The 24995-nt window shown below is 54.3% G+C and overlaps 1 protein-coding gene across 5 annotated transcripts; it reads right to left on the bottom strand.

The window, feature by feature from the left end:
• Positions 1-1423: 1423 nt before the first annotated feature.
• On the bottom strand, positions 1424-24802 carry CHD5 (chromodomain helicase DNA binding protein 5). Of its 5 annotated transcripts, none has more exons than XM_083876796.1 (42): positions 24719-24802; positions 23577-23707; positions 20803-20982; positions 20241-20359; positions 19516-19754; positions 19037-19161; positions 17831-17954; positions 16283-16449; positions 15984-16202; positions 15305-15511; positions 15007-15218; positions 13897-14028; positions 13282-13390; positions 12773-12964; positions 12487-12687; positions 11976-12113; positions 11435-11556; positions 11079-11252; positions 10254-10395; positions 9894-10025; positions 9306-9423; positions 8760-8884; positions 8184-8415; positions 7981-8106; positions 7674-7846; positions 7347-7521; positions 6846-6938; positions 6371-6459; positions 6045-6178; positions 5685-5829; positions 5341-5500; positions 5142-5221; positions 4896-5022; positions 4476-4583; positions 4035-4172; positions 3680-3788; positions 3369-3501; positions 2982-3177; positions 2641-2801; positions 2443-2557; positions 2282-2299; positions 1949-2045 (listed from the first exon to the last, which is right to left on the bottom strand). In XM_083876796.1, the coding sequence occupies exons 1-41, from the start codon at positions 24780-24782 to the stop codon at positions 2283-2285; spliced, it is 5883 nt and encodes a 1960-aa protein (XP_083732922.1). In that variant the 5' UTR covers positions 24783-24802; the 3' UTR covers positions 1949-2045; position 2282. The 5 variants fall into 5 exon arrangements, with proteins under 5 accessions (XP_083732920.1, XP_083732921.1, XP_083732924.1 ...); XM_083876797.1 differs by having other exon boundaries at positions 1976-2045; positions 2282-2332; XM_083876794.1 differs by having other exon boundaries at positions 1424-2045; positions 2282-2557.
• Between the last annotated feature and the right edge of the window lie 193 nt (positions 24803-24995).

Below are 24995 nucleotides of genomic sequence, written 5' to 3'. Positions count from 1 at the left end.
CTCTCAGCTCTATGCAGTGTGTGTGAGCTCTGTGCACTGTGTGTTGGTGAACTGTGCACTCTGGGCATGTGTATGAGCTTTGTACTGTGCGTGAGAGCTCTGTGTACACTGTGAGCTCTAGAGCGTGTGTGAGATCTGTGCACTGAGCTCTGTGCACTGTGTGTGTGAGCTCTGTACACAATGTGTATGTGTTTGTCTGCTGTGTAGCCATGGCTGCACCTATAGCCCCACTATAAATGTGCATGTGTACAAACCCTAGGGGGTCTCTCCTGACCCACTCATGACATCAGAGCTCCCCTCTGTATATGGTTGAGAGTTAGTGTGCACACCTCCCACATCCACACCCCTACACCTTTAGGTACATGGATTTACCTGCAGCTATACCTATACAGCTTTATCTATACATGTACATCTGTCTACAGAACTACATCAATGCTTGTGTGCAAACAGAAACATAGAGATTCTTATATGTGTGTGGAATAACAAATACATATGTGTCCCTGTGTATATACACACATGTATACTATCTCTGTCTAGGATAGCTACACACTTTTACCTCTATCTACACTTATGTATAAATATATAAAAATTACAAATACACGTGTGTCTGTGTACACACACACAAAGATCAATACACCTGTATAGCCATACAGAGATACAGATATGTGTAGATATATAGATACATCTACACGTGTAGGTGTATTCATGTACATGTATTCAAATTAAAAACACAGATTTATGTGTATTCTTATATACACACACGTATGTGTATCTACACCTCTGTAAATACAGATCTATACATCCATACCACATATAGATCTATTCTATGTTTCTATTCTATTCCATTATCTACCCATACCTGTGTCTACACACACACACACAAGTATATATGTACACAAATACACATTCATTAAAACCACAAATACATTATATAGATAGGTATAATACACAGGTGCATATGTACAGATACATACCCACATAGCAGTACCTAAATAAATCAGTAGTTATAGCTGTGTATGCTCACATAAAAATATATATGCACACATATAGATCTAAAACTTACAGTTCTGTGTGTATCTACACATGTGTACACAGATCTACACATGCTGTATATGAAGAGGTACATATGTGGGGGTGATGTAGACATATGTACATACATGGGCACTCATGCAGAGACTACAGTATCTATGTAGATACACACAACATTCTCATGTCTGTCTGTGTCCATGTCCCTGTGTCTCCATGTGCACACGTGTCTGTGTACGTGCATGTGTGTATAGATGTCTGTGTCTGTTTCTGTAGACAGGTGTGTGTGTGGACATGTGCAGGACAATAGGGGTATCAAGACCGTGGCCAGGGCCCCCCCCAAGGCCAGCCCACCATCCCTTCCCGTGCCAGACTCCATTGCGTCCTTCCCAAAGGATTTATTAAAACACAGAACAGAAACCGGGACACACAGAGCACGAAGTGGATGCAGGGGCGTTGCTTACAGCTGCCGGTGTCACCACGCTCAAGGTATCCCCATCCCAGTTCCAGCTGTCCCCTCTGTCCCACCCACATCCCCTCCACCTGCCTGCCCCAAGCCCAGCACGTATGGACCCCCAGCCACACCGCAGCAGTGCCAGGGATTCCAGCAGGGCAGCAGCAGGCATGGGCTTGCTCAAACAGCACAAGGACGAAGAGACAGCCCTCAGGGGGAAGCTGGGGAGCACAGCCGGCTGGGACATGGCACCACTGGCCTCCACTCACCCCCACACCTGCCAACACAACCGGACAAACACCGCAACTCCAGCCCTCCCTCCCTCCCCTCAGCCCACCTTGCCCAGACAAACTCTTCAAGTCTTCAATAAGAAAGTGCAAAAAATGTACACGGACACAAACCCCGAGCCCCGCCGCTCCCACGGGGGCCGCAGCAGGCAAAGCACACTTGAAGCAGGAGTGGGACAGCGCAGCAGCTTGTCTTCCACGTGGGTAACGCTGGCACAATTCCCCCACCGACCTCTGGCGACAGCGGCTCGTGGCCAGGGGACAGTTCCCCCGGGCTGCTGCGAGAAGAGAGGGCTGCCCATCAGCCAAATCTGGACCCGCTCCACATGACAACCCCACCTGGGAGGGGCTGCAGGAAGGATCTGCTCCCACCTCCACTGTGGCTGCTTGAGTCAGAGGCTGCAGCCAGATACTGGCATTGAGGGGGCAGCCCAAAATGGAGCCTCCGTTTAGCCCTCCACCCCTTCATGTTCCCCAGCAAATGGAGCACAGAGAGCGGGAAGCACAGCCTTACCTCAGCTAGGAGTGGGAGCTGCAGGGGAAAATCGTGGGAACTGCTAAATATCTGTGGTGACAGAGGAAACACCTTGCTCGCTACTGTCCTTTGGCAGCACTCCTGGACCACCCAAATCCATCCTCTGCATTTCTCTGCCCAAGAGCAAAGCCCCAACCTACCAGTCACATAGGGTCCCAGAGGCATCTGGCTGTAATTGACAATCCCACCTGGCCCAGGACCACGGAAATTTGGCCCAAAGTTATTGTTGAAGATCTGGGCAGAGCCAAAGGAGCCCTGGGGAGGCAAGGAGGGAGAAAAGACATGGACCTGCAGCTCATGACCCTCACAGTGAGGGCTCTGTGTCTGTCCCCACAGACCTGGGCAGCTGGATCCCCTCCACGGGTGGCCAAGCGGCTGAGGATGCTCCGCTCTGACATCTGCAGCCGGGCAGCCACGGGCGGGATGCGGGACAGCATGGAGGGCAGGCGTGTCACATCAGCCTTCATGTCACTCAGCAGCTCCTCGAGCTGGTTCAGCACTGCAAGTAAAGCAGGAGGTATTTGGGGGGATGCCTGCCAGACCCAGCAAGCTGAGAGAAGCAGGCAGCTCCTGGCTGAGAAAACACAAGATGGGACACCTCTTGGCTTGGCTGACCAGGTACGAGTGGGGAACCCCTCCCAGCCTCAGAGCAGACTCCCCCAGCCCTGCAGGCACGCACCCTTGTGCAGGACAGCGTTGGCAGGCTTGTTCCCAGCCAGGGACTCTTTGGAGAGGTGCTGGTGGCTCTCAGCAAGGCACTCCACTTCTGCCAGCCGTGCATTCAGTGCCATGGCCGGGTGACTGGGGTCTTGGGTCATGTTGAGGTACGCCGCCCTCCGCAGCTGCTCCTCGATCACCAGGGCCTGCTCCAGCAACTGGGAGGTGCAGGAAGGGAAGGATTCAGAACCAGACCCCACCCCATTATAAACTAGTAAACCACAGAGCCCCTCACAAAGTCCACTCTCCACTTCACTCACAGAAGATGTTGGCAAACTCCCCCGACTTCAGGGTGCTGCTCTGGTCCTCCCATCAATAAGGACCCACTCACCCTGGACCTGCCACTTGCCTTAAAACGCCGGGCAAGGAACTTGTTCTTCATCTCGAGGTAGTTCCCTTTGTGTATCTCTGATTTGAAGGGCTCATTCAGGATCACGTAGCGTGGGTCATTCTGGATGTCCTGCCAGCGGGCATAGCCATGACTGGTGTGGGGGAATGTCAAGGGCAGAACCAGCCAGCCAACAGCCTGCCCACCACCCCACAGCAACACCGTGGCCCTAAACCTTCTCCCTGCTCATCACTGCAGTGCCAGCCCAGCTCCCACACCCCCAGAGGCCTCTCTCATCTCACTGCCTCCTGCTCTGCCAGGTCAAAGGGTACGTGACAATTCCTGCCAATAGCCAGTAGTCGTGTCGGCGGTGCCAGATGTCGTAGATCTTGCCAGAGGACATGGCAGCCCTCTCTTCATTCTGCCACAGCGTGTGCAGCTCTGTGAAAGCAGAAGCAGAAGGGAGACAGCCTGGTCAGGCAGCTGGGCTGCACATCAATGCACAGCACATGGGCAGGGCAAGTGATGGAATCTCCCAGTACCACAGGCACAGTGCAGACCCAGGCCTGCTGCTGGCAAAGCACCAGCCCATCCAAGGCCTGTGACAAGGGTCACATTCCTTGAACAGGTTCAGAGCCTCTCCAGCAGCTTTGCAGGAGAGGCCAACACCTCATCTCTCACTCTTACCTGTGAAGCCACCATCAGCAATGTTGAACATGAATCTGAAGTTCATGTTTCTGTCATCCTTCTTTCCTTCTTCCTCTTCCTCTTTGTCACCATTTTGCTGAGCATCACTTGGCTCCTTCTCCTCCTCCTTGCCATCCTCTGCTTGGCAAACACAAAGAATTGACCTGTTTAATTGTGCTCCACCACTAGACCCACTGGTGGGTCCCATCAACAGCCTCTGCTGCAAAAGCCAACAATCCTCCCAGCAGGTCCCATTGTTAGCACAGGTAGTGCCCACCCAAACAGGGTCTTGTTCCCACTCGTGGCTCCTGAGCACCATTGGTGCTGGTGCTGATGGCATCTTTGCCACCACCCTGTGGGCACACTCTGTCACTGTGCCAGGCACTAGCCTCACTCTGGGAATTCTTCCCACTCTTCTCTCTCCAAAGCCTCATGCCTCACCTGGTTTGACTTCTTTATCCTCCCCCTTCCCTGGGCTGCTGCTCAACTCCGCCTTCTCCAAAGGCTTCTCTTGCTCTTGAATCCCCTCATCTGCAGGAGGGAACAGGCCTACAAGAAATGCTTGACATGGAAAATGCTCTGCAGGGAATAACCTACTTATCCAGACAGACTTTCCCTTTTAGGGTAAAGTAACCAGTAAGTATCATTTGTATGTTCAAGATGCTCGAAGAACTTAAAACATTCTTCTGCAATTAATCAAATAAATGTAGTTTTCCCTCTTCCTTGAGACATCTGGAGGAACAAATACTCCCCCAAAATGACCATTTTACACAATTTACAACTTGCTTTTTTGGGAATTTCTTCAGGACTTTCTGACATTCAAGTTTCCCATAGTGACACCAAGAAGATACACAGCCTCACCTTTCACCAAGGGCTCAGAAGAGGGCTCTGCCTTTTCACAATCCTCTTGCTTCTCTTCCCTTGGCCTCTCCTTGCTGTCACAGCTTTCTGGGTGCTCTTCGCTTTCCACCTCGGCACTTGCAGGCACCTAAATGCCAAGCACCCATTTCAGATTAGCCTGGCCCTCCCTTCTCTAGGGAGTACCCCAAATTCCCAGGCAAAGCAGGGGAAACTTCCTGGAGGAGATGCTGAACAAAGCCACCTCACCTGGCTGTCAGACACCTTTCTGGGCTTCTGCTCCACCGAGTCCTTTTCCTCATGGAACCCCAGTTGTGTTTCTGTTTTGTCTGTAGGAAGAGCAAAGCCAGGCTGAGCAGGGCCTGATGGGTCAAGCACCTGAAAAACCTCCTGGTGTCTTGGCCCACCTCCCTCCCAAGCCACACCCCAGCTACAACCCCCTGGATACCTGCAAGAGCCCCAGGTCCTGTGTGTGTGTGTGCTGGACTGGCCGGGACAGGTGTGTTAGGATCTGAAGACACAACCTCACTGGATCTCTTGCTCTCTGGGCCCTCAAGAACCAGGTCTGGGGTGCTGTACTTCCCATTGACATGCTCGAACTCCTGGACCTGGGACAGACACACATGATCAGGTCAAACAGAGCAGGGACATTCCCAGCTGGTGCCACAGAGTCGGCATGTCCAGGCTGCTCACCCACAGAGCGACCAAGTGGTAGGACTGCTGCACCCACCCCATTGGCAAAAGTCTCCAGAACATTCCTGAAAAGGCCCATTCATAGTTTTACTCACCCACCTTCTTCCTTACTAGTGACATGACCCCGATGCGAGTCAGCACGTGCTGGCGTGACAGCCCTTCCCGGGGAACACCATCCGCAAAGGTCTCAGCACCGTCTGCCCCAGGCTCACACAAGTGTCTCATGAAGAGAGAGACATAGGCCCTGCCAGGTAAACCAGACTTCAGTCCTGGCCCATGGCCTCCCTGCTCAGCCCAGCACACACAGGATCCCCTGTCACCCATGCCTGAGGGAAGTCTCACACCCAGGAAGGGAACAAGAGATGCCACCTCAATGAAACAGATACTGCCTCCCGAAAAAGAGCCCACAGTGAAGGGGTGCAGGCTCCCAACCTTGCCTGCCTTCCAAGACCTCTGTACCTGAACTCCTTCTCGCTCTTCCCTCGCAGATCCCGGACCAGCCAGTGGGAGTTGAAGGCATCCTGGGGTGGCATTCCCCAGCGCATGATGGCATTCAGGAATGCCTTGCGCTGCCGGGCGTTGAAGCCCAGAACCTGCAGGAAGCAAAGATATTGCTGGGATCACAGAGTGGCCTCAGCAGCATGTGGCATCCTGGAGCCTCACAGCTGTGACAGGCATTGCTGGACCAGGATTAATGTCCCAGTGATTCAGCACAGAGGGATCCAGCCCACGGGCAGCCTGGGCACACCAGCATTGCCCATGCCCTGGCTGAGGCTGAGGCTCACCTCGATGTTCCCCCCAACTCTTGCCAGCAAAGGAGGGAGAGGTTTGTCTCTGTCAGTCTTCAGCTGTCTCCGGGATTGTCTTCTGCCACCTAGAGCCAAGCAGCCTCAGTGATGGATGGGCCAGGGAGCAAGGAAAGACCCCAGGATTCCTGCCCTCCCTCCTGACAGGAGCAGAACCCACCAGAGCATCTGCCCAGACTGCAGGGTCCCTTCCAGCCACCACTCCCCAGGCCAGGACACTCCTCTGCCCCTCCCAAGCAAGGAAGGACTATGCCTGGCCCTCATGGTGGACCAGACCACAGTCCTGCAGAGGCCAAGGAGGAAGCTGGCTATCTTCTCTGCCCTGGAAAGCTCCTCACTCGATATATATCAGGGACACAGTCCCCTGAACAGAAGCCCTGGGCACACCAGTCCCTCCAACCCAGACATTCCTGATGCTTCCAAATCCCAGGGAGTATCAAACACATCAACTCACTCTGGCCTTCTGGCCTCTCTTCAAAGTCTTCATCCTCATCCTCAGAGCCAATGGAATACTCTGACTGGTTGTCAGAGAGCTCATCCTGCCACTCTGCAGAACACAAGGGAGGCCAGATTAGAAGACCCTGCCTGGGAGGGATGTCCTACACAGGTCAGAGCCTGCTTGTGGGTATGACAGGCATTCACTGCCAGGCAGCAGGAGAGGGGGATACAGCAACAGGAAACCACATTCTCAGGTTTTACAGAATTAGCATTCTGTTATGCAAAAAAACCCCAATTTGAATTATTTTGCCTACAGACATGTCTTTCCTAGATTCTTCCAGCAAAACAAGAGTTTACAGACCAACAAATAAAAAAAATCTTTGAAAATTTCTACACTGCTAAGTTTAGGAATCTGGGAAGTACAGGTCCAGGCAATCTCCCAGCTGCAGAGAGACATCAAGTGACAGCTCTGTCTGCCCTGTGAGCCTGGCCAGGAGCTGAGCACCTCTGGCAGTACCTTGGTCCTCCTGAGAGGTGTCATTGTAGTTGACCTGCTTGCGGATTCTCTTCCCTTTCCCCAGGTTCCTGGCCAGATCTTCCTGCTGCTGCTCATAGTGGTGCCGCAGCAGCTTCTCCCAGTAGTCAGGGTCCACATTCTCCTCTTGCTTGATGATCTCCCGTTCCACCTCCTCCTGCAGAGCCAGAGACAAGGAGCTCGAGTAGTCACAGATAGAGAGCAGGGAGGGTCCTGCCCCATGCCAAGCACTCACAGGGACAAGAGAGGGAGCAGAGGGAACACAGAGGGATGCACAAAGGGGTGATTGTAAGATACTGATCACATTACCACACCGTCCTCTTCTCTCACAACATACTGAGCCACTTTAAAGGAGCTGAGATACTCATTCATGTTCTGCAGCTCCGTGTCGTCAGTCGCATCCTGGTTTCGGTCCAAAAGCTTAGAGATGGCAGCATCATCATAGTGGATCACACTGCTGTCATCTACATCCTTATTGTCACCTGGAGAGCAAAGTGAGGGGAACAGCAGTGCAGATCAGTCTGCTGGACAGTCCACTCCTAAGCCAGGTGAGCTCAGGTCAGGTAAGGGGATAGGAAGAGGGATGAGTCACCCCAGCAAAGAGGAAGCTACACACCTGGTGGGGTACCACCATGCTTTTTTTTCATGCCAGGGGTTGCTGCACCCCCTTTTGTTGACAGTGTGTCCGAGAAAGGGGTAACAGCATCTGGCATGGCAATCCGCTGTCCCTGAGACACCATGCCTGGGGCACAGGGAGAGGAGAGTGAGCCCCAGCAGCTCGGAGAGGGCCCTGCCTCACACAGAGCATTCCCACCTCACCCTCCACATCATCCTTGAAGAGTTCCTCTGTCCCAAACTTAAGGATGTCATCCAACTCTTGCTTGGTCATGGAGCCCGACTTGGAGCCGAGCCCCGGGCGGACCACCAGGTGGGTGAGCATCATCTTCCTCTTGGCCACCTGGGTGATGCGCTCCTCCACAGACGCCCTGGTCACGAAGCGGTAAATCATCACCTTCTTGTTCTGCCCGATGCGGTGAGCTCTGCTGAACGCCTGCAGGCAGAACAAGGAGCTGGAGAGGGTGCCAGATGGACAGGAGGGCCATGCTTCTCACCCTCCAAGCTTGTGTGAGAGGCACCCGGTTGAGGACAAGCATGAGGAAGAAGTGAGAATGTCACAGGGGAGAGCCAATTTTATGTGTCAGGTCTCTCCTAGACTGCAGAGAGGCCAGGATGAGGCCAGAGGGTGCAGGAAGGGGACTTTTGAGCAGAAACACTCACAAGAAAATGTCAGCAGCTCTAAAGAGAAGATACTGAAAACCCAGTGAGGGTGTGCAAAGAGGGGGTAGAGCCAGAGAGGTACTTACTATACAGGAAGGAAAAGGGAAAGTCAGAAACCTGGATGTCATTGTGGGGATTCCAGTCAGAATCATAAATAATGACAGTGTCGGCTGTAGCAAGGTTTATGCCCAGACCACCAGCACGGGTAGAGAGGAGGAAGCAGAACTGCTGAGCCCCAGGAGCTGAGAACAGAAAGAAGCACAGCTCACAGAGAGGACCAGCACCATTGTGGAGGGACAGAATGGCGTCCGAAGCTGACAAGCAAGAGGCAGGGGTGGCAAGGAGTGAAAACATCTCGCTCCCTGGGAACCAGGTACTGCAGAACCTAGCTCCAAAGCAAAGGGGAAGCTCTGTCATCTGCTGAGGTCTTGGAGGGAAAGGCAGGAGCCCCTCCAGCTGAACAGCTGCTGGCACACTCAGGGTTCCTTGTGGGAACCAACCCAAGGGTTTAATGGCACGGGACGAGCAGCCCCCCAGTGCCACAGGAAGCCAGACCTGCAAGTGTGGCACGAGCTCTGGGCATTGGCAGACGACCTGCTGCCGGCCACACCCTGCCATCCCCTCATGGCCACCCCTCAGCAAGGTAGGAAGGTGAGTGTGTACCATTGAACCTGTCGATGGCCTCCTGGCGCAGGCCGCCGGTGATGCCCCCATCGATCCGCTCGTACTTGTAGCCTTCATACTCCAGGAAATCCTCCAGCAAATCCAGCATCTTTGTCATCTACAGGGCAAGGCAACCCTGGCATGAGAGGGTCTGCATGGCCAAACACCCCTGCCTCCCCTGGGCACCTTTCCCACAGGCCAGAGGCCTCAGTGGTGGTAGCACAGCATGGTGAGCAAAGCAGGCACAGCTAACAGGCAGCTGCAGAGGAGCAATACTTGTATCTCATCCTCTACAGGCAGCTCTGCCAGAAGGAAGGAATTGTGTCTGACTGTCCCTCCCCAAAGAGGAGCCTTGTGACTGTTGTCTCCTTTCTATCCTGAGCTAATAGAGCTCTTAAACATGACAGGTGCTCCCTCAGGAGCAAGCTGGGACACAGCCCTTCCACTATTACTGCCATGGCTGCCTGGGGGAGAAGCTGTCACCAGCTATTCCACCTATTTCTGTCTGTTCCCAGCACAAATTTCCCATACATAATTTGTAAAAATTCCTTTAAAAATTTATTTATTATTATCCCTCCCTGCCCTCACCTGCGAGAAGATCAGAACTCTGTGACCCCCATCCCGTAACTTCTTCAGCATCTTTTGGAGCAGCATCAGTTTCCCAGAAGATTTGACCAAAGAATTCCCATCATACGATCCATTGGGCAGCACTGGGGCCTCCTGTGAAGGCAGCATGGTCAGTGCCCACAAGGACAACTCATTAACCTCACCGAGAACTTCACTTGCATTTCCAAAACAAAAAACAAAGTCCTTGTATGAAACAACTTGCATGGAAATCCAGTTTTACCCAAAGTGTAACCCACAGTATTAACCAAAGCAAGATCATGGAAGCAGCTGCCACCCAAACACTCTGAGACATGCCCAAGGGTGCAAAGGCAGGGGACGTACCACGGCTGCCACAGGGAACAGGTACGGGTGATTGCAGCACTTCTTCAGGTCCATCATGATGTTGAGCAGTGAGACCTGGTTCCCACCACCTTTTGAATTCAGGGCTTCAAAGTTCCTCGTCAGTATGAATTTGTAGTACTTCCTGCAGGAGGGGGGATGGGACAGACACCGTGTTAGCTGGGGCAGGTGTGGGACTGGCACAAACAGGAGGACACTGAATTAAACCCCCCTAGTGTCACTGGAGATGCAAAAGGGACATTTGGAGGATTTTAAAATCATTTCAGCACCTAGGGCTGTGTCTTTCCAGTTGCTCTGGGGGAATAACAGCCCTGGCAGTGGGATGGACTGGGGGGCACAGCACCTGCTGGGTGCCAGCCAAGCCCTCTTGCCCACCAGGTAGGGAAGAAGTGACAGGCCTTTCCTGCAGGTGCCCTGAGCTGCAAGAGATGCCACTGAAGCTGAACAGGTCAGCCCAGCAGAACCAGAGCTGGGACAGCAGCAATGCTCCAGACTGACCCAGGCACACCAGCAGCACAGGCCATGTCCCAGTGTCAGGAATGGGAGAAGGGGATTCAGCTTCAGTGTTTTCTTGATGCCCCCAGAACCAGCAGAGCCACACTGCCAGCCTCCCATGCCCCCAGAACTGCACAAAGCCCAGTTCAAGCACATGAAACACACCCCTTGGTGAGACACAAAGTGCTCCCAACTCTTCCTGCAGCAGGCCCCAGGCTGGTGGGGTGCTCTGACCCCTCAATCCCCACTGACACCTCCTCCCCATGTTGGGGGAGGGCAGACACCCCTGGGAAATGCACTGGAATCACTCACTTCTGCATCTGGCTCAGCTCCACTCTGACGATCAGCTCCGTCTTGGCCGGCATGTTCTTGAACACATCGGCCTTGAGCCGCCGCAGCATGTGGGGACCCAGCAGGTCATGGAGCTTTTTGATCTGGTCCTCCTTGGAGATGTCTGCAAACTCCTCCAGGAACCCCTCCAGGTTGCTGTGGAAGCAGCCAGACCATGGCACTGAGCAACGGGGGCATGTGAAAGCGAAGGGATCTGCTGCTTTGTGACTTAAAAACCAGGGCAGAGCGCTCAAGGCACATGAGGAGATAATGCTCGTGTGCCTGCACCAAAGCCAGAGTGAGGAGCCACCTCAATGGACTGAGTAAGTGCAACTTACTTAAACCTCTCTGGAGTCAGAAAATTGAGCAGGTGGAAGAGCTCTTCCAAGTTGTTCTGGAGAGGTGTCCCTGTGAGAAGCAGCTTGTAATCGATCTTGTAGCTGTTCAGTACTCTAAAGAACTGGAAAAGAAATAAGTTTGGGTGACAAGGACTGCAAGGAACCAGTGTGTCACTGTGGGACTCTGCAAAGTGCACATGGAGACTGTGCAGTGACCCCCACGCTGGGCATGCAGAGCAGGGTGCCACCACGTCCTGCTCCCAGTGATTCCCACTGGGTACAGGCAGCAATCCTGTGTGTTTTTGAGTCACAACACTTGTCTCCTCCTGCATCAGGGACAGTGAACATCCCAGGAGCTGGAGACTGCATTGAGCCTCAGCTAAAGGGGAGAGGAAGGAGAGGGATCAATTCCCTTTCATTATAGCCTGTCCAAGGACTGTCAGGCAGCCAGGCTGCTGCCTCTCCTGCTGCTGAAGGGCTATTAATGCCAGAGGATGTTAGAGAGAAAAAAAAAAATCACTCACAAATGCCTGCCACCTACTTTGGACTGGTTGTTCTTTAGCCTGTGTGCTTCATCCACCACCAGACAGGCCCACTCTATGGAGCCCAGCACCGCCTGGTCAATGGTGATCAGCTCATAGGATGTGAGCAGGACATGGAACTTGATCTGGGCTTCCTTCTGGAGGAGCAGAGGGAGAGAAAAGCTGGGATAAGAGAGCAGCAAACAGGACAGCCTCCACCTCTGCTACTGCTGCATATAATCCAAGGTGAGAAGGGCTACACTGCCTGGCACAGAGCAAACAGCAGGACTGAGTAGTGCCAGCAGAACACCCAAACACAAGAACCAAGCAGGAGACTACATAAGCAGAAAAGCTCTGGCAGAAATCTGTAAAGCTCATCACAAATCTCCTGCATTTGTAAACAATGCCAGCTTCCCCCTGCGGGACACACCTGATGAGGGACCTAACCAGCCTCCCTCTCCAGCTCAGATTCGCTTCTCCCTTTCTTACTGACAGGTAAAGCAATGAGGCAGGCACATACTCATCACCCACCTTCATCCTGAAGACCTTCTTCCCGCTCCGGATGGCGTTATCTTCAAAGGAAAACTCATTTTCCCGGATGACCGACCGGCTCTCCTTGTCCCCCGTGTAGGTCACAACGTAGAAATCAGGTGCCCACATCTCAAACTCACGCTCCCAGTTGATGATGGTAGAGAGGGGGGCACTGACAAGGTACGGCCCTTTCGAGTGGCCCTGCTCAGGAAGACAGAGCCCAGGCTGTTCTCCCTGTACCCAGCACCTCTCAGCCACCTCGGGGACTGCTGGGCGCTCCACTCACCTCCTTGTACAGGGAATACAAGAACACAATAGTCTGCACCGTCTTCCCCAGACCCATCTCATCAGCCAGGATTGTATCTGTCCCTTGTGCCCAGGAGAATCTCAGCCAGTTCAGCCCTTCCAGCTGGTAAGGGTGCAGTGTGCCTCCCGTGGCATCGATGTACCACGGCTGCTTGTCAAACTTCACTGTAGGCTGAGAAGAGAGCCATGGCACAGAGCAGTGAAAAACACCTGCCTCTCCTTCCCCTGCACCTCCCTCTTTAGGTTTGTAACATCCAAAAAAACCCTCCTTAGGTTTGTAACATCCAGCTCCAAAGGAGACAAGGACATGGTCCCTGGCACAGCCCAGTCCCCAGGCTCCTCACAGCAACACCACTCCAGAATTTTCAATGAAAACAGCATCCCCAAAGGAGGACCAGAGGAGGACAACATCACAGGACAAGGGCACAGACAGCCCACCCTCCCTCTAGGTTCCCATGTCACCACACTGTCCGCACCACTCTCACTCACATCCACAAGGGGTGTTTCTGGAGGCTTTTCCAGCTTCTCCTCTTTCAGCTTTTTCCCTTTCTTGTTCAGCTTCTTCAGAGGGCGCGTGTCCTCCCCCAGCATCAGCTCCCTGTGACAGCCAGCACACATCAGGGATGGTAGGGGGTCACTGCTCTCTCAGCTCTGAGCCGAGGGACAGAAACATCTCCCACACTCCACTGCCCCCTCCTCACAGGAGCTCTTCTGGCCCAGATAGCACAGGCACTCACAGGGCATTGATTTTCCCCTCACAACAGTCCACACAACAGTCCCCAGAATGAAGAACAAATTCAGAGTACTATGGTTTTCCCCCAAAACAGGCAGCACAGCCATGGAGACCATGAATGTCATGGCAGTGCAGACACAGGGGAAGGGGAGCATAGGCTGGAAAAGAGCAGGTGGGATTGCCCAGCAGCCCCAGAATGGCACATCAGGAGGGCCAGCCTTCATCAGTGCTGCCCCACTGCTCTTTGAAGAGAAGTCACTGCAAGCAGTGTCAATGTGTTCAAAAGGGGGGCATCTCTGTGTCCCCCTTGTCCCAAACACCCACATGAGCTGTCCTGGCTCTGCCCAGCTCCCCTGGCTGTGGGCTCATACCTGTGGTTCCAGTAGAGGAGTTTGAGGTTCTCATAGTAGGGGATGTCTATGTCATCAATCTCCCAGGTGCACTGGTCATAGGGCAGGTCCTTCCACTTGATCAGGTAATGGATGTCTCCCTTTTTATCAAAGCTGTAACACAGGGCACAGAAAGCTGATCAGTGAATGCCACCAGCCCCTGGGAACAGCTCACCATGATCTGCTTCTGCAGAGCTGGATGCTTCATCCTCTGCCTTCACCTACAGACAAGGACATCCAAGCTGAGGTAGAAAAGCATAAAGTATCAACACTTCCAGAGGAAATACCTATTCGTCTGTGAGTGTGTCAAACCATTAAGCTTTACAGGCTGCTTTTCCATTCCACTGAACAACCTCATTTCCCTGTTTCACCAGGCCTGGATGGATACCAGTGCTTCCTCTCTCACCTGCAGCACTCACCACTCTAGGAAGTCCTGCTTACACTAAAAACAGAATAAACATAATTCCAAGTCTGACTCTGTGCCTACAGGAAAACCTGCTGCCTTGTCAGTGGACAAAGTGAAGCTCATACAAAAATCAAACAGGCAGCTTTAGTTCTTTCCTGCCACGCAGCCTTCCAGCAAAGCTGCTGCTACTATTTGACATTTCAAGCTGCCACTTGAAATGTAGAAATTCAACAAAAACATGTCTTCAGCCACTCGATGTAAGAAAGCCCATCTGCACAGCACACTTCATTCACTGGGAATTTCTTCTACAGAAAAGAAACATCAATGTCAAGGTTCTGTAAGCGAGTTGGCCACATGCTCCAATTCTTCCCCTCAGCACTGTCCCCATCAGCATCAGAATTTACACAATGGTGAGGCTATAACAGGACCTAAACAGTATGACTGGAAAGAGTGGAACAATACTGCACATCCACCTTTGGGAAAACTTGCTGTAACTCTATTTTTAATGCGCAACATAGCAGAAATTAAAATAAGACAGTACAGATCCCCTTCCAGCCTCAGCTTCACTCCAGGAGCAAAACTCCAAGACAACAGAGACCTCAGCACAGGCCAGAAGCTGAAATCCCAGCAGCCCAGGGCTTTGGCCTTCCAGAAGGACGGCACAAGTTCCCTCACAGGCTCCTCACCTGTGGTTCAGGATGCGGTGGATCATCATCCACTCGGGCTTGATGCCATAGCGGTAGAACCGCTCCTCCATCTTGGCATACTGGGGGTCCTTGTTCTTCCGCTTCTCCCTCTGGCTGTCCTCGTCCCCAGAGCCGTAGTCGAAGGCTGGTGGCTCATCCATGTCGTTCTTCCGTTGGTAGTTGCGGTACATGACGGTGTGGTAGAGCTCCAGCTGCAGCAGGAGGGAGCCACGCTCAGCCCGTGGGCAGTGGGACAGCGGGGCAAGGAAAGGGCTCTACCAATGCCACGTGGGCTCACCTGCAGCTCCTTGACCCAGGAGCAGTGCCAGTAGGAGAGGCCTGCCCACTTGACAAAGAACTCGCGCTCCGGGATCCCCTCCAGCACCTTGGGCGGGGGCAGAGGCAGCTCCGGGTCTGCAGAGGGCAGCACGGGCGGGAGCGGCGCCGGCGGCTCCTTCCAGGCCCAGTGCAGGATGCGCTGGACTTTGCCCTTCAAGGGAGGGCACTGCGGGTACAGAAGAAACAGAGTTTAAGGTGAGACTCTGGCAGGGGCCATGGAGAGCTAGAGCAAGGCACTGGGGAGCAGAAGGGGGCCCTCAATTCCAAGTGGACAGCAGCCAGCACAGGGTGCCCGAGAAGTGTCTGTGACACTTGTGCATCCCTCTGGGGATGGGTCTTGCCACCAGGCAGAAAGGGCCCCTCTCCATAGGCCACATATCAAACAAGGCTTGACATCCCGTCAGAAACCAGGCTGGGAAGCTGCCAGCCAGCAATTCCCACTGGGAGACCACAGAGGCAGCAGAGCCTTCCACAGCCACCCTGCACCCTCAGGCATCTGGCAGCAACACCCCTCAAGGAAGGGTTTGGGGCAGAGGGCAGGGCTGTGAGGGGCAGCAGCAGCCACAAGAGCTACTGGCAGGCCAGGCAGGTGTGGGAACAAGGACAGAGTAAGGAATGGGAATGCTAGTAACACTCACTGTACAGCGTGGGCAGAGCCATTCACCGTTTGGTATCTCTGGCAGCGGCGGGTTCAGGCAGTGAAGGTGGTAGGAGGACGGGCAGGTGTCACAGCACAGCAGCTCCCCTCCGTCCTTACAGACCCGGCAGAACTCCATGTGGTCATCCTCCTCCTCCTCCCCACCATCCTCTTCCTCCTCCTCCTCCTCCTTCGGCTCCCACTGGATGCCCTCCTTCTCCTGGGGAAGCACAGCCAGTGTAACACCGAGGGTTTCCACCAGCAGGCCACCCACTCCCACGGGGCCCCAACCCCACTCACACAGTGGGGGCAGCTCCACTTGCCCTCGGGGGCCTTCTCCAGCTCGGGGTCCAGGCACACCAGGTGGTAGGCTCGGGGGCAGGTGTCGCACAGGATGATCTCCCCACCCTGCTGGCACACCTCACAGTAGTCCTGGTGGTCCGTCTCGTACCCGTCCCCCTCTTCAACTGCAAGCAAGGGACAGGTGACAGTCAGAGGGGTGGCAGAGCAGCCAGCTCTCCTGGAGGGAATGGGACACTTGCTCCTCTACCATACAGTTAAGGAAATAAGAACAGCGTTTCATCTCAGACCCCTCCTGTTAATTCCCACTACCTCTCTGTCCCTCAGCATCACAGTTCACCTTTGCACACAGCATCATCTCACCTCTGTCTCTCTTTCTCTCTCCACACTGTATCATCCTTTGGTTCCTTCAGGCTCTCAATGGAGAATGCCAGAACCTGGAGAGGTTGCAAGGGAGGCCAGTCAGAGAAACCTCCCCAGGCACCAGCACCAGCTGCAAACGCACCATGCAAGGGTGACATGGCCAAGGACAGGACTCCTCTCCTGGGACTACTCTGCTCTTCCTCAGGGCTCCCTGGCACAGAGGCGGGAGCACTCTCAACACAGCATGGATGGGAGAAGGAGGAGAAGAACAAGGCCTTGCAAGTGCTGGAATGGCTCATCTCAATTCCCAGCTCTGCCATGAACTCCTGGCATGTATATCCGACCTTCCGCTTCTCCAGCATGCAGCAGGAGCTACCTTCCTCCAGCACCAGGGTCCTCACAGGGCCACAAGCAATGCCCTTCACACACAAGACATGGGTCTAGCCAGCCAGCCCAGCCTCACTGACCAATGGTGAAGCTGACCAGTATCACACCCTAACTGGTCCCCAGCCCAGAAGCTGCCCTTCCATTTCTTGGAAGCAAAACTCCATCAGAAAAGCTAAGAAGCCAAAGGATGTGCCTGGATCTGAAGTATCTTGTCCCAAACAAGGACACAAGACAGAAAGGCAACGTGCTCAGCACAAGGGCTGCTCTCCAGAGCAGCACAAGGACAGAGGTGCAATGGCACAACATACACCTGGGAAGGGATGAAAGGACACACATACAAATGTGGTCACACAGCCACTGGCAGAGCCTGACAGATCCTTTCCACCATGGTTCACATGCCTCCCTGTCCCTGCATCGCTACCACAGCTCTGTCACCTGCCTCTGCCTGACTGCACACCTCACACAGACAAAACATCTCTCGTCTTCACACGGTCTCACCCACAGCCTGCCCTGCTCTGCTGGGAGCTTGCCACAAGCCACAGCTCTCCAGGAGCTGTTCCTCAGAAAATCACTTCCCTGGAAACCCCAAAAATTCTGCAACTTCCTTGCAGGCACGAGCCCTGCAGCAGCAGGGCCTGGACACCAAGAGAGCACCTCACACTCCACTCACATAGACAGGCACAGACACATCCGCTCCCACCAGTGCCAGACACAGCCCGGAGCTGCACAGGCCAGGGAAACACCATCTGAACAGGGAAATCCAAACAGAATAGGAACAGATTACAAAGGATGGCCTACTCCTCTTTTTCTTTTTCCTCTTCTTCCCTCTCTTCCCCAGGCCAGCCGAGCACTCGGAGCGCATGGAGGAGCTGTTGATGCTGGCGCTGTCAAAGTCGGATTCTTCCCGTTCCTCCTCTTCGCTCTGCAGAGGGAAAAAGCAAAGCACATCCAGTCCAAGTGCTGGCATCCCAGCTGTCATTCCACTGCTGCGTTCCCCTGGATAGGAACAACCCCATACTCCCACCCTGTGCATCCAAAGGCCCTGTTTTCCAGTACTTGGCAGAACTTTGCTCCCTCTCTCTGTTCTGACACCCATTTCAGCCGTGCCATCCCTCCTGTGTCCATGCATGCAGACCTTCACACTTGGCATTCCCACTGCATGAAAGGAGTCAAAACACAATAATACATCTGAATTCTTACTCGGGAGACTCAAGCATGCAAATCCCCAGCCTGCACACTCCTAACCAGGTGCTCAGGCTCCAGCTGCAGGAGGCAGTGTGAGCCCTTTGTGACTCTCTGTTTGGATCTAGAGCATGGGAGGAATTTTTTTGTGATATGTGACTGAAAATCTGCAGCAATGAGTGGCTCCTGCCCTTCAACCTCCAACATACAGATGTGCTTGCAAACAGGTTGTGTTACAGAAACTAAAGCTGGAACTGCAACAAAGTGAGCTGAGGGGGGTTGACCAATATTATCAATACCTAGAAGAGCCCCACCTGCAGTCACTAGTTATCTAAGAAAATTATTCTTTTAAAAGCTGTTAATTCCTTGAAACACTCCCGATACTGGTGCACTGAAAAGAATCCAGTGTGCTCTGGCTGGGCAGCTCCAGCATCCCAGGCAATGCCACAGGACTCCAGCTGCCATGGGCAGGCCCTGCTAATGCAATTAAAGCATCCCAGAATTCTCTGTGATACACGGTTCAGCTGCAGTGCAAGCCCTGAAGAATTCCTTTGCAAATGAAATCTGAAATGATGGCATTATCGCCTGCACTGCTGAAAGTAAACAGGCTCATGTGATTTTAGTAAAAGCTGTGGCCAGACACGAGTCCCACAGAAATCTGAGCCAGGACACAGGTGCAAGTGGATGTGCTGACCAGGGCCTGGTGCCCCACAGAGGGGCACAAATGAGGCTGTGACACCCCTGACATGGGGTGGCTGTGCCATTCCCAACAAGAGCTTATCCCAATACTTCCCTCCCAGACCCAAAGCCCTGCAAACTTACAGAGGAGCCCTTTTTCCTTTTGCTGGGGATTCCTCCAAACCGGAATTTCAAGCCTCCCATCTTTTTCCCTTTCCCCTTTTTCTTCCCATCTTTGGAGCCCTTGATTTTCTTCCGTACACCTGGACCTGAAGAAATTGACAACTCATTTGGTATTCTACAAACAACTGTCACCCAAATCACTCCCCAGCACAGTGGAACAGCAACTTCCCAAGGCAGAACATGGCACAAAGGGAGATCCCTCCCTCTCCCACTACTGCTCAGCTTAATTAATTGCCACAAACTGCCAAACATCCAGCAGACCCAGAGGCTCGATCTGCCATGGTTCACGAACCACATGCCTCTCAAGGACCTCTGCAAGGGCAGAGAGCTGCAGACACCCCTGTGGCACCCTCTTTTCCTCCCCAATTTGCTACAGCTTGTGCTTTGTGGCCTTGTGCCAGCTCTGCTGGCGAGAGCAGCCCCCCACAAGTGGCACCCACCCTTTCCCTCCTTGGTCTTGGCCTTCCTGACAACGGTGGGCAAGGCAGGCTGCTGGGGGCTGGCGGGGAGTGCCGGGGTGATGGTGACAGTCTCCACAGCCGCAGCCACAGCTGCCGCAGCCGCCGCCGCCGAGCTGCCCTTGAAGGGGTTGTTGGCACTGAATTCTCGCCACTTGGCACCGAGCACCGTCATCATCTTGGACATGGGGATCTTGGGGTTCTTCTTGGCAATCAGAGGCCTGCAGGGCAGGGCAGAGGGAGAACCAGGTGTTAGCAGCACTGTGTTGTGTGTCTGCTCCTGCCCTCACGTGCTGGTGCTTCAGCCCAAAGAGATGTGGCAGCAGGAGGTTCATGGGGAAGCAGCAGAAACCAGAGCTCCCTTAAGCAAATATACACAAGAGGGGCACATCTAAACCTCCTCAGAGACTTCCTTTCCCTGAAATACCTGCTGTGCTCTGAAAGGCTCATGGTACAAGCAGAAATTCATTAACACTGTTTTTCTCATGAAACTTTTCAAATAAGTATACACAAAATATGGGGCTATGGAAAGCAGGAGAGATAAATGCTTCAGCTGTTTCCAGTCAATCCTGCAAATAAATGGAGTTCTGAGGACTGAGTTGGGAGGAAGAAGCAACAAGGAGCTGGCGATGCAGAATTGACTTCACAACTTCATCTGCTGACTGAGCAATGCCCAAACCTCAACCACCAGGTCCACAGTTCCCTACCTGAGGAACTGGCTGAAAGCCTTGTAATTCGTCAGAGTATGATAATCCTCTTCTGAGAAAATGTAATCTACGTCATCGAGACCCCATTCCTCCATGAGCTGGGCTGAGCTCTTGGGCTCCTGGAGATTTAAAGAGTCATCATTAATGCAAACATCCACGGCTCTGCAGATGAGCAGCACCAGGCTGGGTCTGCCATGTGCTCCATATCTCCCCAGTCAGTGATATGCAGGGATTTGTTTCTGGGATTTATGAAACAGCACACGCAAGTGCTTAACTAATTAATGCTTCATGCAGTCCCAAGAAACAAATTAACATGGCACCATGCAAATGCTCCCCACCATGTAACACTATACAAGGCCTTGGCAGGTTTCTCAGCTCCAAGAAACTCAGCTTCTCCCTGCAATCAAGATAAGCACTAAGGAAAAATAACTTCTCCTGTCCCAGTCACTCACTTGCAGCCTCATCCTTGCCAAACCCAAGGCCAGCTTCTCATGAAACCCTCAATTCCCCTTGCCCAAGTCTGGCTCCAGGCACTAGCACCAGCTCAGAAAGTCTTTTGTACCTTTAAACTTCCATCCTCATTGTCATCCTCCTCTTCATCCTTCTTCTTCCGTTTTGGCTTTTTCTCCTTCTTGTCTTTCAGTTTTTTCTTTTTCTTTTTGTTGGGAGAATAGTCACTCCCTTCACTTTCTGATTTCTCCTCGATCTCCTCTTCATTTTCTGACATTTCATCATTGCTCCCCTAAAACAGAAAGGGACAGTGAAGAACGAGCCTGCCCTCACTTCACACTCCTCCCATAAACCCTCCCACATCTCCAGTGGATGGATGCCCCCCACTTCCCCACAGCCAGAAAGGAGTTGGCTTCAATGGCTACACTGTGCTGGAAGAGTCAGAGCAGGGACTGCCCAGGGGATATTTTTGTTTATTTCTGGAGAGATCATGACCCACGGCACAGCACTGGCAGTAACAGAATTACCATCCCAAGGAGTGTGTCTGCCTGCTGGGCGGAGCACTGGGGTAACTCCCCGGGCTGCCAACACACACGGCCAGGGCACCTCCAGCCTCTCACCAACCAGCACAGCCAAGCCCTTCTGAGCAGGGCTGCTCTCCATCTGCTCATCACCCAGCCCGGACTGATACCGGGGGTTGTACCGGTGATCCGGGTGCAGCACTTGCACTTGGTTTTGTTGAACTGCACGAGGTTCCCACGGGCCCCTTGTCCAGGTCCCTCTGGATGCCATCCCATCCCTGGTGGGCACCGGGGCTCGGCGGGAGAAGAGGGAGCGGCTCCTGCCAGCACAGCGGACAGCGCCCAGCCCCGCCAGCCCTCCCCGGGTCCCTCTGCCCCTCCTGCCCCTCCCTCCTGCCCGGATCCCCACAGCTCCCGTGGCTCAGGGCACATCGCGGTCCCTCCCGGCTCGGAGCATCCCGCGCCTCTCCTTCAGCGGGGTTAGGAACAGCTGGAATTGGGCACAGGATAACTGGTTTCCATGGGAACTGCTGCAGTACAGGTTGAATCTCCCTCTCCGCTGCCTTCCCTGCCAAGGACCTTCATCTGCCTGCGCTGAGGTTCCAACCACAGCCTGGCTGTTCCGGATTTTTTTCTGGGGGGTGGCAGCACCGATTCGTGTTCAGCCTCGAGCTCCACTGCGGCTGTTGGCGGCCAATTCCCGCGGCAGTGCGGCGTGGCAGCCCCAGAACAGCCCGGGGACTGCAGCAGGCACAGGCACTGCCTTCACACCAAGGCCAGCACCTCATTCCCACCCCCCTCTAGCAGGGGTAAGGCTCATTTGCCCCAAAACTCTTGAGAAGTTCAGGAAAAGGAAGGTCCATTCAAGGTCCTCTATCTTTTACCCCCTGACCCCAAGGGCAGCCTGGGTGCTGCTTCATGTCAACCAATAGTCCCAGCAGCAGCTTCTCCCTGGATCTGACAGGTGAGGGGCCAGTCTCCCACAGGTGGAACCTGGTTAGAGCTGCCCACACAAGGCATTAACTGAAAAACAGGAGGGCTCTCATCCTGTTATTTCCTCCCCATCCTCAGCTCAGCAGCAGCCAAGCTCAGCAGAAGTTGCACACACAGCTGCAGGGCTCAGGGAGGTCAGCAGCAACACCAAAGGGGAAGAGGGGGAAACACCCTGGAGTTGTGTTTTATTTTCCCCTTTTCAGCAAACAGCATAGGGAAAAAAATGTGCCTAATGATGGGAGAGGTAGAGGGGGCAGAGGGCCTGAGCCTGCTTTGTGTGGTATCCGCAGAAAGAGAACATCACCATGGCCATGACAGAAACAAGCTTCCTCAGGGCCACGATGGCAAGAGGCTGCCCAGGGTGGAATCTCCTCTCTTTAAACCAGAAGCTCATCACACTCCTACCCATACCACAAGCACTTCAATGTGACACCTCATCCAGCCAATCTGTTTACAGCTCCCCTGGGGAGATCAGCAACACCCAGACCTGTCTTGGCAAGGGGGGACGTGCCCAGTGTGCTGGGTGAGCACCTTCTCCCCAGCCACAGCAGGGGAAGCAGGGGGCTGAGGAACCATCACTGCTCACTCTTTCCTCCCAGCAGCCTCTCTGCATTTAGGCAGGACAAGGGCCAGCACACAAGATGTCTGCTCCTGTCCTCATGACAGCACTGTCTGGGATGGGACAGTGAGAGGCAGAGCCCAGGACAGCACCAGTGAGCCGGCTCTGGGAGCAGTGCCAGCCTTCTCAAGCCAGCAGCACACCTCAGGGCTGACCCTGGAGGACACAAATCCTCACCTTTGTTTTCCTACAGAAGGCCCAAGAGTCCTTCCATATGTCAAATCCTAGAGGCCCCTGGACCATCTGCCTTGCAAACAGCTGGAATGAGTTCAGCCAACGCCAGCACCCACAGAAACCTCCAAGCTCTGCCCCAACATGGGGTTTTCATCTCCCTCCTCAGGAACATAAGCCCCAGATGCCGTGTTGGTGCAGCAACAGCAAGATTTACTGCTGTTCCTGTATGCTGCACTGTGGTATGGGCAGGAGGACCTCAACACTTGGGGCCAGACAGTGCCACTGTACACACCAAAGTGCCCACGAGGGCCAAGCTGCTCCTGTGGGGTAGGTGCCTGCATCACTGTCAGAAGGCATGGAGGGCCCTTCTTCCCCCAGAGACCACTTTTAGGGGACATTGCCACTCCTGAACAGCCAAGCTGGGCAAGAGGGGGTCACCTTCCAGGGCTGGGAGAGGACCTGCTCACCCTTCTTTCCATCCACAGAGACCCAAGAGGTGTTTGCTGGCAGCACTCTGAGCTGCTGCCTCTGCACCACAGCTGAGGAGCCCTAGCCCAGCGTGAGAAAATGCAGTGTTACCTCCTTCTTCCTCCTCTTGATTTTGGCAGCCTTGCCATCTTTCAGCTTCTTGAATTTCTTCTTCTTCTGTACCACAACTTGGTCTTCTGCAAAAAACTCATCCAATCCTTCCAGCACCCCATCATCTTCTTCTGGGGACAAAAGGGACAGCTCACGTGGACAGACGGCACAGATGACCATGCTCACCATGACAGAAGAGCACACCTGAGCAGCAGCTTCAGGCCACAAGACACAGAGCTCAGTGGCTTCTCCTGCAGACCCTCACACCAGCAGCTGCCCCACTGGTGCCCCTCAAGGCTCTTGCCCAGCAGCACCAGCCTCAGCTCCTCTCATGCCCAGAACCTCCTGCCACTCACACCCAGCACAGAGGTGTGGGCACCACATCTCAGAGCTCCTGCTGACCTGGGCCTGCAGACACTGGGGGAGCACTTGGCTTTTATTTTTCTCATCCCCAGGCAGAGCTCACAAAAACACAGTGAGTGGAGGAGAGGAAGGATTCATGTGGAAAATGGGTGCCACAGCTGTCAGGTTGTTTTGGGCTGCTCACACCAGTCAGGGACACGGCCCTGGGCAGAGGGATTAGTGCTAGTGCACACCTCCCCATCTCCCCAGACCCAGTGCATCCCACCATCCCAGCCAGTCCCCACATGGCTTTAGGCCTGTGTCTTTATTTTTAATTTCTGAGCTCATAACAGCAACACCACTTCAGGACATATTGCTCGCTCCACTTCTGTGAGGTACAGGCTGCCCAGAGAAGCTGTGGATGCTCCATCCCTGGGAGTGTTCAAGACCAGGTTAGACTGGGCTTGGAGCAGCCTGCTCTAGTGGAAGGTGTCCCTGCCCATGGCAGGGTGGAACTGGATGGTCTGTAAGATCCATTCCAATCCAACCCGTTCTGTGATTCCACGATTCCCTGATTCACGCTGTGCTGGTTTAGCTCTGACAGGGCGGGCATCGCTGCACCAATCCCAGCCCGGGGGACCAGCCGGCTCCAGGCACCGCCCGGGGGGGAACCCGGCACGGACCCTCCGGTTCGGGGCGCGGGGACAGCGGGGATCGCCCGCGGCACGGCCGGACCCATCCGGGGAGCGCTGCCACCGCCCCGCCCGTGCCCCCCGCCCGCCGCCGCCGCCTACCCCTACCCGACACATCTTCCTCGTTGTCCGCGTCCTCCAGCAGGTCCCGGGCGGCCGGCGGGCCCCGCATGCCGGGCGGGGCAGCGCCCGCCCCGGGCCGAGCGCCGGGGCCGAGCCGGGCGCGGCCGCTCCGCGCCAAGATGGCGAGAGCCGGCCCCGCCCCCTGCGGGGACACGCCCCCGGCCACGCCCTCCGCTCCCCTGGCCACGCCCCCGGCCACGCCCCCCGCTCGCCGCTCCCCGAAAACCCCCAAATCCCCCCAAAACCGCCCCCCGGAGCCGCA

Source organism: Zosterops lateralis (genome assembly GCF_965231275.1).
Source record: "Zosterops lateralis genome assembly, chromosome: 22".
Classification (NCBI taxonomy): Eukaryota; Metazoa; Chordata; class Aves; order Passeriformes; family Zosteropidae; genus Zosterops; species Zosterops lateralis.
The sequence above is the reverse complement of the archived record's forward strand: the minus strand, read 5'-3'. Positions and strand labels throughout refer to the sequence as shown.

Excerpts from the sequence above, each read along its gene's own strand:
- CHD5 (XM_083876794.1), bottom strand. The coding sequence starts at position 24,782 with ATGCGGGGCCCGCCGGCCGCCCGGGACCTGCTGGAGGACGCGGACAAC. Across the intron at positions 15,219-15,304 it reads CCTGGGTCAAGGAGCTGCAG|CTGGAGCTCTACCACACCGT; the intron begins GTGAGCCCACGT and ends CTCCTGCTGCAG. Across the intron at positions 11,253-11,434 it reads CTGACTCCAGAGAGGTTTAA|CAACCTGGAGGGGTTCCTGG; the intron begins GTAAGTTGCACT and ends CTGCTTCCACAG.